The 16,227-nt window shown below is 41.5% G+C and overlaps 1 protein-coding gene across 3 annotated transcripts in view; it reads right to left on the bottom strand.

Moving 5' to 3' along the window:
• The window catches only part of LOC137344559 (AMP deaminase 2-like), a 126,065-nt gene that overhangs the window by 42,339 nt on the left and 67,499 nt on the right, over positions 1-16,227 (bottom strand). For 2 of the 3 annotated variants that reach the window (XM_068007602.1, XM_068007604.1), the window contains exons 2-6: positions 11,890-12,023; positions 9,121-9,251; positions 6,118-6,186; positions 3,555-3,666; positions 1,856-2,042 (exon numbers count right to left, since the gene is read on the bottom strand). In XM_068007602.1, the coding sequence (XP_067863703.1) occupies positions 1,856-2,042; positions 3,555-3,666; positions 6,118-6,186; positions 9,121-9,251; positions 11,890-12,023 (633 nt within the window). The remainder of the gene's footprint in view (positions 1-1,855; positions 2,043-3,554; positions 3,667-6,117; positions 6,187-9,120; positions 9,252-11,889; positions 12,024-16,227) is intronic. The other variant, XM_068007603.1, reaches the window with a different exon arrangement.

The following is a 16,227-nucleotide window of genomic DNA, read 5'->3' as shown; positions in this document are numbered from 1 at the left end:
AGATGGAATATAATGTGGAAAAATGTGAAGTTATTCACTTTGGTAGGAAAAACAGAAATGCAGAGTATTTTTTCAATGGAGAGAGATTGAGAAATGTTGATCCTCAAAGGGACCTGGGTGTCCTCGTACATAAGTCACTGAAAGCTAACATGCAGGTACAGCAAGCAATTAGGAAGGCAAATGGTATGTTGGCCTTTATTACAAGAGGATTTGAGTACAGGAGTAAAGATGTCTTACTGCAATTATATAGGGCCTTGGTGAGACCGCACCTGGAGTATTGTGTACAATTTTGGTCTCCTTACCTAAGAAAGGATATACTTGCCATAGAGGGAGTGCAACAAAGGTTCACCAGACTGATTCCTGGGATGGCGGGATTGTCGTATGAGGACAGATTGAGTAGACCAGGCCTGTATTCTCTAGAGTTTAGAAGAATGAGAGGTGATCTCATTGAACCATACAAAATTCTCACAGGGCTCGACAGGGTAGATGCAGGGAGGATGTTTCCCTTGGCTGGGGAGTCTAGAACCAGGGGTCGCAGTCACAGAATAAGGGGTAGGCCATTTAGGACTGAGATGAGGAGAAGTTTCTTCACTCAGAGGGTGGTGAATCTTTGGAATTCTCTACCCCAGAGAGCTGTGCAGGCTGAGTCATTGGGTACATTCAAAACAGAGATCGATAGATTTCTAGATTTTAAAGGCATCAAGGGATGTGGGGGTAGTGCAGCAAAATGGCATTGAGGTAGACGATCAGCCATGATCTTGTTGAACGGCGGAGCAGGCACAAGGGGCCAGGCGCCTACTCCTGCTCCTATTTCTTATGTTCTTATGTTGATAGAGGTGTTCAAAATCATGAACGGTTTTGACAGCGTAAATAAGGAGAAACTGTTTCCAGTGGCAGAGGGGGTCGGTAACCAGAGGACAAAGATTTAAGGTGATCAGCAAAAGAGCATGTGGCAACATGAGGAAACATTTTTCTTATGCAGCGAGTGGAATGCGCTGCCTGAAAGGATGGTGGAAGCAAATTCAACAGTAACTTTCAAAAGGGAATTGGACAAATACTTGAAGGGAAAAATTTAACAGGGCTATGGGGAAAGAGCAGGGGAATGGGACGAATTAGATAGCTTCTTCAAAGAGCCAGCACAGGCACGACGAATGGCCTCCTCCTGTGCTGTACCTACTGTAATATTATGATTATGATATAGGCGGCTGCCCGTGCTAAGCGTGGACAGTTTAATGGTGGGGACTGCATAGAAAACCCTTGTGCTTAATCCCTAGTAAACAGAAGTTTCCTCCTTCTTAAGCATAATCCAATTTTCAGTAAGCCTCGATTAAAAATCTCTTCTACATTGATATTATAGTTTCTCTGTATTTAATCAGCAGTAGCAAGCAACATGACATTATTTTCATTGAATAAAGGGCTGCTATTGGTATCTAGGTTACATTCAGTATGAAACTGATGTTCTTACGTTGATTGGTTTTAAGAGCTTGTATCTGGATGAACATTCTGTGTATTAATAGGAATCTGGAAGAGTCCTTTAATTTTTTTCCCCTCTATGTTTCTCTACCTACCATGGAGAATAAAACTAGTCCTTTCACAACCTATCAAAGTGAAACACTATAACACAACTTTTGATTCCTTAAACGGATAATAACATTTCTAATTGAACGAACAGCATTTGATTTGTGATCTTACACAGTACATGCGGTTTCCCCCTAATATTTCCAAATGTTCCTGTCTGCTGATATGCCAGACATCATATTATTTTTATTTGATATCTGACAGCAATTGCTATCTTCCACCCAATGTTTCCAATGTAACTGCTTGCTGCAGACAGTTTTGTTGTGTCTGGTCTCACCTGGTGAAATGGGTGTTTCTGGCATTTCGTCATATAGGTTTACTTGACATTGCCTGTCTCCCAGCTGCTCCAGAAATTCCTTAGTTGTCTTACAGAAGCCCTGCAAGGACAGAGCCATGTACTTCTCTCGAACAAATAGGCTTTTGACAATGCACTTAGCAGCATCCAGGAGGTCTGTGAAAGGGACCTGTGACAAATAAGAGTATATTTAGACACCATAAATTTATCATTTGTGGGTGATGTTCCCATTAGAACGTACTAAATTAATGGCTTGTAGACTCCTTGTGTGCAGGAACTAAATAGCAAGAAGTACTTATAAACCAGTGAATGGCCCAACAGAGTTTCTTTAGCCTTTCAAAATCACATTTCTAAAAAGTTACAAGGATATCATATCACAATATGGAATTTCATTATCCCCTTGATCTTTCCTGGTATTCTTAATTATTTTGCTTTAGACATGACTTAAATGATTAGAATGGTGAAGATACGCCCTTGATTATCAGTACTATCTGGCATTCTCCCTTTTATCTTTCTTATGTCACTCTGCACAAGTTACAATCCCCTGAAGAGAGCAGGCAGACTACCTGCTCCCACCCTCCAGCAGTCCCACCACCACACTGAAACCTGTCTCCAAGAGGCACGTAAAAATGGCTCACTGGAATTCTTCCTTCAATTCTGCCCCCTCCTTGTGAGGGAAATGACCCATGGTGGAGCACAGAAGCGTGAACTCATGACCTACCATTTTCTAGAGCCGAACGTTGGGCCTCCAATGTACCATTTCCCACATAAGAAGTTGTTGTTAAATACTATACAGGATGTCCTTATAATTAATCATACCATGCATTTTACTCCCTCCCACTTCATTAAGTGCCAAACAACAGCAGAGGATGAGCAGATGGTTTTCCCCATGGCCTTTGTAACAACATTCTGTAATATAATCTCGAACATGTGCAACAGTGACCCATACTAGCTCACCCTGCAATTCTTCCTTCCTCCATGTGGGAAAGGTCCCATCCCGTCCCCCTCATCCCCAGAGAGCCCATTCCACACCGGTGACTCATTATGTTGGGATTCATGGGCCCAGATGATTGTTTTAATGCTAAGTGGAGCAATTACAAACCACCATGTCCAACAAACATAGATATTAGCAGTTAGGTGTGACTGTTGACAAACCTAGTTAAATTCAATCTGCAGAAACAACTCAAAATTAAACTAAACTGACTAGTAAGATGTGCAGATTTGAAACATCTTCAAAATTAATCCCTACATTTCATTGCGTTTTTGAAATGGCAGCCATTATATCGGGCAGTGCTGTGCTCCAGAATGATAGGGCACACTGTGGCACCCATGCCTTACACAAAAAGTGACCAATCTCAGCTATGATGCCAAGGAGAGGTGGAAATGGAGAAATACAATCCATCCTGTCCTCTGCAAATACAGTAGCGTACGGTGACGGGAGACCACCGAGGAATATGGGAGAAAAATACCTCAATTAAAACAAATGTGGAGAAATTTTTAAAATTCCTCTTATTCGGTTTGTGACCAATCAAAAGAAATCATGTTAAATAAAAAGTGTGATGAATAATTTTCACAATAAACATTTAACTTTGCAGAATGGAAGGTCAGGTGTGTGTATGCCAAAAGCCATTCCCACCCATCTCCCCATTACCATATATGAGACTTCAACATTCTGCCGTACCCCACATTTCTCCTCTCCGGATATGCTAACTCGCTGGAATTCCCGTACAAGATCATGTTCCTGCTCTTCTGGATACTTCTCTGCTGTGGAATCAATTTGGTCCTTGTAGTATCTAAAGAAAACGTTCAAAATGCAGGTCAGAATGTATCGCACATTACATTAAGTGCCCGATTGGAACACTTGAGTTCACTGCAAGGCTACAATTTGAGGTATTTGCATTTGGAGAAGAATCATTGTCAGAAGTCATCAAACTAATGCAAATTAGGGGATTACATTATGCCAGAGCTGGGAATTCACAATCACTTGAATTTAAAGTGTAAAAGTAATTACAAGAATATGGTAGAAACTTATCAATACCTAACACAAAGTCCAATCTGACCACCAGCTTGGTAAAACCTTCTACATGGACCCGGTGCAGCATTTGTTTGCCCTAAAAGAGCTGTTAATTGGTAGGCACGCTTAAAACCATAAGTTTCAGTGTTAAAAGTTAAGCAACAGAATTTTCACGATGGCTATTTCATCAGTTTCATGTCCCCAAGAACTTTGTAAACAAGCGTCTTCCAAACCGCCAATGCATGTTGTGTGCACCTTGGTTTAGTTGGCTGCAATATCCTCATATCAGGAAGCACGTGATGTGCAGTTTCCCAAACGGCAAGTGGTACACAGAAACTACAGCACAGAAACAGGCCATTTGGCCCAACTGGTCTATGCCGACATTTATACTCCACACAAACCTCCTCCCACTCTAATTACCTCTTCCGACCCTGCCCCTATATAACGTCTTATTCCCTTCTCCCTCATGTATGCATCAAGCCACCCCTTACAAGCATCAACGCTATCTGCTTCAATCATTCCATGTGGCAGCGAGCTCCACGTTCTTTCTACACTCCGTGTAAAGAAATTCCTTCTAAATTCTTTATTTGATCAGTTCGTGGCGATCTTATATTTATGCTCCCTTTTTCTGGACTGACCCACAAGTGGAAACAGTTTCTCCATGTCCACCCTATCAAACTCCTCCATAATTTTAAAGACCTCTATATAGTCTCCTCCCCCAGCCTGCTCAATCTTTCCTGAGCTTCACCATGTCCATTTTTGCTGATTAGACCTTCATTCTTTCATTTAGCCATGATCTAACAGAATGGCAGGATAGGCTTGAGGGACTGAATGGTCTACTCCTGTTTCTGTGCTCCTATTCTAAACTAGGGTTCACAGAATGAGACTGCCTAACTGCTGATCAACCAGTACCTCAGTAAAACCAGCCCAGCTGTTTAGATCTGATTATTGTGCAGCTCTTACTGTGACTAATTGCTACCTAAGCTCGCCTAACAAGCCTGAAGAATTTCTTTGCATCCAAAATCACCAGCCTAGAAGAATGCAATGCTACCCATCAGCTCCTGATCTGTAAATGGCTTTCAGTCTCTTTTCTCCTGAAATAAAATTTAAAAAAGACACATCATAGGATATTTTCTCCTCCTTTCCAAATTGTTCCCATTGGCACTGAATCACCTGTAGAAGTGGTTTTCTCCATGTTGGCTTAATTACTATAATAAAGACTTCCTCAGTTTTCAAACAACATCTGGAAATCAGGTTTTCAAACTATTTATAAAGATAGATGTTATAAAGTAAAAATTCAAGGATGGGTATTGGCGAGGTGCACTGGCAGGAGAGGTCAAGCAGCTTTTTGCCTTGCAATTCTCACACTAGGGTGTTGCTTATGTCAGTTGTACTATTAAACAGAAGGCACAGAACGCATCTCTGTTTATGGCACACATGGCTGGGAGCTGCAGCTGGTGCTGAGACTTAGCACTGCTCCGTCCTCTTGCTCTCCATAGAGAGAAATCACTGGAACACTAATGGATGAGAGAGACTATCCACAGCACAAGTGAAAGGGACATTTGGCCAATTCCCCACTGCAACAAGACTGAATTCTGGAGATTAGCATGAAAGAATCAGAGACACTTGAACAATCCACAGTTATACAATAACCAGTTTTGTCTCCATTGCCCATTACTTTTACAATGTAGAAACTGAACAAAATGACGGCCATAACACGTCAACCAAAGATTACAAACAAATGTTCGGTCTAATATTTTTTTTTAAAAGTCAAAATCTACATATTGGAAGAACAAAACTGAAGACAGTGTCAAAATTCAAACATAGTATTCAAAATCAGGCACACCTCTTACAATACTACTTTTTACTATGGACTTCAGAACAAAATTGGGCAATGCAAAAAAACAAGGCAGGATCTCAGTGGTTATTAAAAGAACACAATCACTTTAAAAGAAAACACATTTTAACCGTATCTGGGGACTGCAGTCTGTCTATCTGGCATTGGAGACCTTTGTTAAATGAAAAACGGATCCTGTAATGGGTCAGTGCTAAAAGGACAGTGCTCATTGATCAGTCTGGCCATTCACATAAGTATAAACAGTCCATTTATCGAAACCTGTGAAAGGGCAAAAAAGAAACAGAAAGCAGAGAACATGCATGACGGATCTGTAGATACATGATTGGTACCATGTGGAAGAAGCACTCCTTCGGGGAGTGCAGGAAGACTCACTGTAGATCTGTAGCGCTGTCAATTTTCATGAAGTCCTGTTTGGCTCTGAGTAAAATTTCTGGTTCTAGTCTGAGGACGGCAGGCAGAAGCAAGGCAAAGATACAAGGAGAGAAAGGGGAAATGGAAAAGAGAGAAAACAAGCCAGTTAATCCAGATATTAGCAATCATATTTTCTAACTGCAGTTCACATGCTGTGCCGATTCAAAGTATTTTAACAATTTAAAGTCGTTTTTGATCTTTTTTCACCCCTTCAACTTTTTAACTAATAAAGGCTCTCAGATCCCCTATACACTCTCAGTATTTCTAGAGGATTTGCACAATTGTACTAATCATTTCTACGTACTCTTGGTTGTTTGTGCAGACCTGAATATAGTTTAAAAATGATTGGGTGACACACGGGGAAGCCTTTCACCATAGACAAAAATATCTACTACCTTGCTCAGATTATCAACTCTTAGACAGTATGACCAAGTCCTAAACTTTGGCAGCCATACAAAAAAACAAGTGATCAAAATAACATTTTAAATGCAAGTGGGATCTTCAATTGCACTTGCCACAAGACTACCATTACTGTGAATGCACTGGGCAGCCTTGCAACAGGAATGCATAACAACTAAAACGGTGGCAACAAGGAATCCAACATGGATAAAACTGAGCATGAGACAAGAAAACCCTGATTTTTAAAAAACCTGAGCGCTATTTAAGTTCTTTTCAATAGGAACGTGTACAGCTTAAAGAGTACACAAGCACTGTTAAAAATGAGGGCAGTCTAGCTCATTTTTAGCACCAACAGTAGTATTGGCCACATGCATTCAGCCTAAATAGCCAGAGGAAAACAGTATTTAAGTTACAAATATTACACGGTCATGATTGAGGGTTCTATTAAGGTTGGGTTAAGAATAAGTATCAAGAGGCTCTAGGGTAAATTTTCAATGACTCAAAGATGAATGTTTTTTCTGTACCTTTTAAAAAGAGAGGGTTTTATTCCAATCCTTCCCTAGCATATTTCCAAACCACAAAAAAAACAGCTGCTCACTGTTATTTCTCCATGCCTAGATCATTGATGCTGCTTTGTGGCACAGCAACAAGAGGACAACATTTGGCATCGTCGGTTTTGTCTCCCTGGAGACAAATGTTTTTCTTCAGCACTCAACCTAGCTTTGCCCACTGAGAACTGACAGAATCACCTGGTTGAGGCAGGCATGTTTGAGCAGCAGGCAGTCCTGAGACTTGAACCCATAACTCTCTGGCTGGGAGATTCTAACTTTGTAATATTGGGCTACCTGAAGAAAGCCACTTAAAAAATGTGGACTGAGTCCCACGTGTGATGGTATTTTATTAGAAAAGACAGCCTGAAGGATGAATACAAAAATGAAGGGAAAGGATGTAGAGATGGCATAGATAGGAAGAACACTGGAATCTTACCCCTCCAATCGCAGTTCTCTTATTCTTTGCCCAAGGTATATTTTCAACACATGAAGGCAATTATATCTTTTGTCAATTTGGATTTTCATTTTGTCAGACTTTGATGTAGCCAACTTATAGGGTTTTACTGAGTGTACGTTTGGCAAACGGACAAGCAGCAAGTAGGTTTAGTAACATCCAAAGAACTGAAGTTGCTTTCAACACACATCAACTTGTGCCATTTGAATACGTATCTAAACAGCGAACAGGATTTATACTTTCAGCACTCACAGCTAGGTCATACTCCTGGTGAAACCTCTACATAGTTTATCACATTGTGGTATTCTCAACTAGTATTCTTTCACTGACACGTACACAAGTCCTACCATAATCAGTCAGTACTTTTCATCAGAAAAGCTTAAAGCATTATGAGTAAACCGATTTGTTATTTGTCAATGTGATAAGTCAGCTTTGTCTTTCACCCTTCCATTTATTATTAGTAACTGATCACTGACAGATATGTTGTATTTCACATTCAAAATTAATAGCCATTACTAAACGTGTACATAAAAAAATTCCACAATCATTCCTTAATGGCTTGATTTGTATTCAGAGGGAATGCCGAGATCCAATGAGAAATCAAAATCAACAAAAAAAAATTTAAGGGAAAATGAAAAATAGAATTAATAAGTAGGGCTGTGCCAATTAACTCCAATTGATTTACTGGTACAATGATTAACTTATGGGGATCAGGCAAACTGGTATTTCACACATATTTGATTCAATTGTTCAGCTACTAATCCATGCAAGACTTAAGCCATGATAGAACAACCAAAGGCAGACACAATACAATATTCCTTTTACTCTGCCGCAGTGTGCCTGAACTATTGTAGCATTTTCCACACCCATCTTCCTTATTATCTTGGAGTGAGATTGCCACACGGTTAAAAAGGTCTTGGAGTGGACTTCCTGCACTGTCGCCCTTGTCGGCAAATCATAGGGGAAATGCTTCGTTCATTATGAAGCATCGACATTTTTTTTAAAAATGAGAAACCTAAATAAAAGGCCAAAGGTTTGAAGTGGGACACCAGGTTTGTGAAGAATAGGAGAGGAGACAAGATAAATTCAATTCAATTACCAATTCGTGCTAATTGTGGCAGTTTTCCACTATGACTTCATGTCTACGGTGATGTGCTGGGTTGAGGCTAACCAAACTAATTTCATTTAGCCTTGTTACAGCCAGCAGAAAGGAAACAGTCTGGGCTTATTCAAATCGTAATTCCAGAGATGAAAGTACAGCCATTATGACCCACAGTTTCACCCAGACCCCAAATTAGCCTGTACTTGGATGGTTGGTCAGTTGGCACATGTATTAGCTTGCTGATCAACTGATTATATTTGAATGCTCAACAGGAGCACATTGACATCACACTGAACAAGTTAGCTCCAAATAATCATTGTGATCATTTCAATAAATTAGTTGGCACAGCCCTCAAGATAAATAACTTCTCTTTACAATGCTCTTTCTTGTTACATTATCTGATACAATAAACTATTAAAAGGTATTAAAACTCTACTTAGTACGACAATTCAGCTTACCTCACATCCTGGCTGATTTGACGTTCCAAACGTTGCCGCCTCTCCTCCAGCTGCTCGATGGGACTCTCCTCTGGAAATTCATATGGAGCAGTCCGCATGTCACTCTCTGTCAGGGATCGGGAGAACAACTCCTGAAGCAATAAATATAGAACAAAAAAAAAGCATTCAAAGAAACTTTCTCATGCCATACAAGCATTTGAAACTACCAGCACAGTAATTATTTATGCAGGATACGAGTAATTCAGAGAGTATGGATACAGGCTCATATCCCATACAGGTCAAAAGGTCATAGAATGCACTTGCTGCAGTGCTGGCTTTGTTGGAATTTCAGCCAACAAATTTAAAATCATAAGGAAAATGCTTCATTCATTATGAAGCATGAACATTTTTTTTAAATTGAGAAACCTTAATAAAAAAGCAAAGGCTTGCAGTTGGACACCAAGTTTGAGAAGAATAGGAGAGGAGACAAGGTAAATTAAGTAATGACGATTAAGCAACGCCAAGCTTGGGTTTCAAGTATGCCAATTGTAGGAGGACGGAAAGAATAATGGAGCTAAGGAATTCCACGATATGGAAATCAAAAAGTGGCACTCTCATTTTCACCAATATGCGACCGTACATCAATATATGTGCACTTACTGGGTAGTTGAATGGCATTTATTTATTTTTGGTCACATTGGCAACGCGAAGCATGAGCATAGCTTGACGAGCAAGATTTTGATCAGTAAATGACAATAATATTTTCTCTCCATACACAAATTAGTTTCTTATTAATTCAGAGCTACAGTCTCTCAGAGCATTTTATAAAGCATCTCAAATGCATTGAGCTATAACATTGAGCTTCATTCAAAAAAGTTTTTTGGTTTACTTTCTTGATTTTGCTTTTTACTTACACAACAAGCTTCTCCTTATAATGGCCCAGAATTTCTGGAGCGGGACATCTTGGGGCGTGCCCCGTTTGTTATATTTTTTTCCTCATCCTTCAGCTCGAAAAATGTTTGCATTGCAAATTGCTGGAAGTGCGACCTGATAATGAGGAACCCCCCTTTCTCTCCACAATTGATGACTGTATTTTCAGCAGCCTAAGCTCCACACTTTGGAATTCCCTTCTTAAATCCCTCTGCCTCTCTATCTTTCTCTCCCCTTTTGAAGAGATAGTGAGTGGCAAGGCCATGAAGAGTTTTAACCACAAGGTTGAGAATTTTAAATTTGAGATATTGAGGTGCCGGATGACAACATAGGTCAACGAGGACAGGGCTAAAGGGACAGGATACAGGCAGCAGAGCTTTGGTTGAGCTGAAGTTGGTGGTCTTTGTGTTGGAGAAGGTATGGGTTCAGAAGTTCAGCTTAAGGTCGAAACAGACTGTTTCAGCCGAAGGTACTAGCTGGGGAGGCGGGTGGCGTCAGTGGAAAGGGTACAGAGTTTGCAGCGGGGGCCAAAAGATGAAGACTTCAGTTTTTCCAATGTCTAGCTGGAGGAAATTGGAGCACGTCAAGATTGAATGTCATACTAGCAGTCTGACAATGCAGAGGCAGTGGAGGGATCGAGAAAGGTGGTCGAGAGGTAAAGCTGGGTATCATCAGAGTCAAACACCACAGCGAGGTCAAGGGCGACGAGAAGGGGTAGTGCAACTCAATCACAGCCATAAAGGACTGGTGAGATACAAGGGCAGTGCTGGTGCTGCAGGCTGGACAGAAAGCTGAATGGAGGGAATCAAAGAAAGGGAGTGATGAGAGAGCTAGGTAAAGCACTCAGTGGTGACAAGTTCAAAGACTTGAGAAAAAGGCAAGGTTGGAGATAGGGCAGGTGCGGGGAGAAGGTGGAGGGATCAAAAGGAGAATTCTTTTGAGGAGAGGGATGACTGTGGCAATCTTGAAGTTGAGAGGACAGAATATGAAGAAAGGGAGCCATTAATTATGTCAGAGAGCACTGGGCTGAGGAAGAGAGAAAAAAAAAGGAGCGTTTCAGTCTATGACACTCCACTTTAAAAGGTGCAGAGGGGAGAATTGTACTACATTCGTGCATTTACTTGACTGTTCCTGCAGGAACAATCCAAAGCTCAGTTGAACCATTGACAGCATTGCCGGAAGTGGGTTTTTCAGATAAGATATTAAACTGAGGCCTTGTCTGCCCATTAGGATGGTTGTAAAAGATCCACTGGTGCTATTAGAAGAGCAGGGAGTTCTCCTAGTGTCCTAGGGCCAACATCTGTCCATCAGCATCACTACCAAAAACACATCAATTGGTCATTTCTGGTATTTTCTGTTCGCAGATTGGCTCCTGCATTTGCGTATGTAATAACAGTGACTCTACATCAAAAATTAATTAATTGGATGTGAATACAATCAGTAGAACGCCTCTTTACCAACAAGACAGCTATCTATTGGGGTCCCCATCACAAATACAGCTGCAACAAATTAAAAACATACTGGCTAGTCATGGCCAGGCTGGTAGATGTGATAATGGGGCAGGAGTACACAAAATAGGATCAAAAATCGATTAAGAATATTTGAAAAAATTAATCACATAAGTTAATGAGAAACACATAAATTAGACTCTTTGTTAGACAGGACACAGTACTCAAAAGTTCAAAGTAAATCAAACATTACCGTATAAATTTTTTAAAAAACAGATCTAGCTTTTACCATTCATGGTACAAAAGCCAATATTAATCAGCTTCTAAATGCTGGAGTGCTAGTCCTGAAAACATAAATAAAAAAAGCAGCCTGCAACAAAATCTGCGACGTTTAGGTTTAGGTATCACTCACCTCTGCAATCTCCTTATACTTTCCATCCATGGATGTAGGGAGATGGATGGGAAAATTTTTCTCAGAGAGTGGAGTTCCAGGAAGTGACTGAGAGCAATGAATCTGCTTCAGAGTCCCAGTCTTGTTGTGTACATCTGTGTAAGCAAATAAGGAGATTTCGATCAAAGGCTTGCGGCAGTGTCTCGACCCCAAAAAAGGGATTAAAAAGATATAATTAAAATCGGATATGAATAAAACACAATACCACACCTCATCATTTATTCTTCACATTCAAATCACCTAGGTAACCACTTCCTCTCCTAGAGTTAATGTAGATTTTGTAAATTTTACAGACATCAAAATAGTCGCCAATGGTCAAGCTTCACAACAGTGGTTCTTAACTAATTACCATATACAGGTCCCTATGGACCAGATGGTATAGCTTTAAGTATTCATAAGAATGAAAAAGATTCATACATTAGTCGCTTTAGCTCACTATTATAATGTGATATGTGCAATATTCAATTCTCATGTAATCAAAATGGAAATGAAACATTTTTAAATCAAACTTGAGCCCAATGATCGACAGAGGTAAACAATCAAGACCAAAAATTCTGCTGAATTGATGTCAGTAAGCCGATAAATGATAATAAGGAAATGATAATCATTACTTGCCCTGGAATGCTTGATTACTGTCCTTTGCCTCTCAAGTACAAAAGCCAGAATCTGAAGAGTCCAAGTGCACTCGATATCAGAATTTGGGAGCAAAAAGGGCAGTGGGGCAGTACCCAGCAAATAAGCACAATCTAGACTTCCTTGAAGGTTCAGTTGATGAATGCAACGCATAAGTTGGAACGAGATGAAAAAAGGTTCCGGGTCTGATCCCTGGTCTCTGCTGAGTTAAGTTGGCCTCAGCCAGTGCAACAGTAGTGGCACCAAAATTGGCCTCAGTGTCCATGAACAAAGTGGGGGAGGGAAAAAGGTCCCAATCTCTATCCATCGAGTCCTGCTGGAGTGTGCGTATGTGTGAAGATGAACGGCGTCGACTGTGATTTCCTGATTCTTGCTCATCGTTGATGCCCTGCCGACATTCATTCTCTGGGCTTACACTTGGGCAGCTGCCATCCATGGAACCATACACAGCACAAGTCAGCACTCTCAAGGGAAGAGAGGAGGAAGTCAGGGGAATTTATTGGGGGCAACAATAAAATGTTATTGGCATAGATTTTCCAATGGGTTTTACTTTAATGCCAATGTGAACCAACCTCCTGGGCAAGAGCAGGGGCGGAGTTTAACGAGCAGTACAGTGATAAAGTACAGTTGTTTCTTGGCCAGATCCACGTAGAAATAGATTCAGGTCAACTAAGCAGCAAAGGAACAATGGCAGTGGAGATAGAAGTCAGAAGCAGTGGCCAAATATCTAAGCAAGACCTGTCCAGCTCCAGTGATAGTGTGCAATTTGTTATACATGACAATTCATCCACACCTGTATTCATTCAAAATCTTGTCTGATGAACGGCATAAAAAGTGTGGAATGGGTGTTCAGCTCAACAGCATATTCATTCTGCCCTTAATACACAATCTGTCCTATCTTGGACTTTACCCCACTTGCGGGTTGCAATTGTTCTCAAGTGATATTTGGAACTAGTGAATTCATATTAACTTGTGTGCCACTAACATATTCATTAATCCAATGGGTTAATAAATGCATTAAAAGAGCCTACAGAGGAATTCATGCTGATGTGTTCATCACAAATGCCAGAGAGCAGTTTAAATCGTTTAGATTCCCAAGAAAAGTTCAACGAAGTCCTTCATTTGCCCCAAAATTAGGCAAATTCCAAACGATTCATCCCACTTACCAACACCATAAAATCAATATTTTTTAAAATGTAGCTTTGTTTCCTAAATTTAAGAACCTTAGACATGTAGCATCTGCTGTTCACCTGGTCGAGGAGGAACTACTACTTCTCTGGCCGCAAGTCTATTTTGCAACACCAGTAACCTCAAACTTACTGCTTCTCTCCCAGTCCATGCTGGCCAAACTTCCTGCTTCTCTCCTGTACTATGTTGGGTAAACTCCGTGCTTTCCACTGGCTGAATTTGCTTCTCGCCAACAGTGCTGCTCCATCCCAGATCTGTTACGATCCCACAATGCCAGCTCCTTCTTCCCTCTTGGGGGTTTTCTACGCTGCTATTGATGGATTTAGGATTTATCCGCCAATAGCTGCACAACCCCCAAACCTCGAGGATTGCAGAGTTCAAGCAGTTAAAACTAGCAAAAAGATAGATGTAGCTGGCATTGTGTAACAGCAGCTTAAATTTACATAGGAAAATTTGCAAATAACTGTTCTTCAGTGATAGGGAGCATCTAGTCTTAGCTCCTTTCTCTCCTCTTCCTCTTTTACTTTCCACCCTACCCCATAGCAGAGAAGAGGAACTGCGCATGGAAGAAAGTCCCAGTATTAACCTGGGTGTGCTCACTCACTGCAACATCATGCTATTCTACATTCTTTGCAAGACTGAAATCGGAGTTGACGTTATTATTCTTAAAGTGCACAAAACGCAGGGCTTTCAGCCAGCACTTCAAGAATTGCAAGAAGCTAGAATCCAGCAATCAGTTTGCAATCATTACATTGTGTACTGTAGCCCTGATTAGGGATTTAACTCATCATTAAAGCTCGAGTATCCCTCATCATTGACCTCTGCATCAAGCAGGAGATGGCCAAAGAGATTAATTGTCGTCAATGAAATTACTGTAATTATTTCGTTAGTGATTTATTTTCCCAAAAACCATTCCTTCATTACAGTGATCCCGAAAAGGATGAGACTACTTCAGTGCTCACAAAAATTACTTGATTTGATAAATACTAAACAAGCAACTTGATCATTTGAAAAGGTCTGCTTGTTTTTATAATTGTAAACAATTTCACAACACCGAGTTATAGTCCAACAAATTTATTTTAAATTCCACAAGCTTTCGGAGGCTTCCTCCTTCCTCAGGTGAACGGTGTGGAAATGAAATTTTCGAATCCTTCGCATTTGAAAATCACAGAACAATGCCTGGTGATTACTGCCCGTTGCCAAGGCAATCACAGTGAGCAGACAAAGAGGTGTCACTTAAAAGGCCACCGAATATACAAACCCCCCAAAAAAAGAGAGAGAGAGAGAGAGAGAGAGAGAAGGAAGACAGTCAATGACCCGTTATATTAAAAACAGATAACATTTGTTCGCTGGTGGGGTTACGTGTAGTGTGACATGAACCCAAGATCCCGGTTGAGGCTGTCCTCATGGGTGTGGAACTTGGCCATCAATTTCTACTCGACGATTTTGCGTTGTCGTGTGTCTCGAAGGCCGCCTTGGAGTACGCTTACCCGAAGGTCGGTGGCTGAATGTCCATGACTGCTGAAGTGTTCCCCGACAGGGAGAGAACCCTCCTGTTTGGCGATTGTTGCGCGGTGTCTGTTCATCTGTTGTCGCAGCGTCTGCATGGTCTCGCCAATGTACCATGCTCTGGGGCATCCTTTCCTGCAACGTATGAGGTAGACAACGTTGGCCGAGTCACAGGAGTATGAACCGTGCACCTGGTGGGTGGTGTCCTCTCGTGTGATGGTGGTATCTGTGTCGATGATCTGGCATGTCTTGCAGAGGTTACCGTGGCAGGGTTGTGTGGTGTCGTGGACGCTGTTCTCCTGAAAGCTGGGTAATTTGCTGCGAACGATGGTTTGTTTGAGGTTGGGTGGCTGTTTAAAGGCGAGTAGTGGAGGTGTGGGGATGGCCATAGCGAGGTGTTCGTCATCATTGATGACATGTTGAAGGCTGCGGAGAACATGGCGTAGTTTCTCCGCTCCGGGGAAGTACTGGACGACAAAGGGTTGCGTCCCGTGTTAGTCTTCTGAGGAGGTCTACGCGATTTTTCGCTGTGGCCCGTCGGAACTGTCGATCGATGAGTCGAGCATCATATCCCGTTCTTATTAGGGCGTCTTTCAGTGTCTGTAGGTGTCCATCGCGTTCCTCCTCGTCTGAGCAGACCCTGTGTATTCGCAGGGCCTGTCCATAGGGGATGGCCTCTTTGACGTGGTTAGGTGCTGAGGTGCCCATCAAAGACGGAGCGGAGAAACTACGCCATGTTCTCCGCAGCCTTCAACATGTCATCAATGATGACGAACACCTCGCTATGGCCATCCCCACACCTCCACTACTTGCCTTTAAACAGCCACCTAACCTCAAACAAACTATCGTTCGCAGCAAATTACCCAGCTTTCAGGAGAACAGCGTCCACGACACCACACAACCCTGCCATGGTAACCTCTGCAAGACATGCCAGATCATCGACACAGATGCCACCATCACACGAGAGGA

Source organism: Heptranchias perlo, chromosome 27 (genome assembly GCF_035084215.1).
Source record: "Heptranchias perlo isolate sHepPer1 chromosome 27, sHepPer1.hap1, whole genome shotgun sequence".
In the NCBI taxonomy this organism is placed as follows: Eukaryota; Metazoa; Chordata; class Chondrichthyes; order Hexanchiformes; family Hexanchidae; genus Heptranchias; species Heptranchias perlo.
The sequence above is the reverse complement of the archived record's forward strand: the minus strand, read 5'-3'. Positions and strand labels throughout refer to the sequence as shown.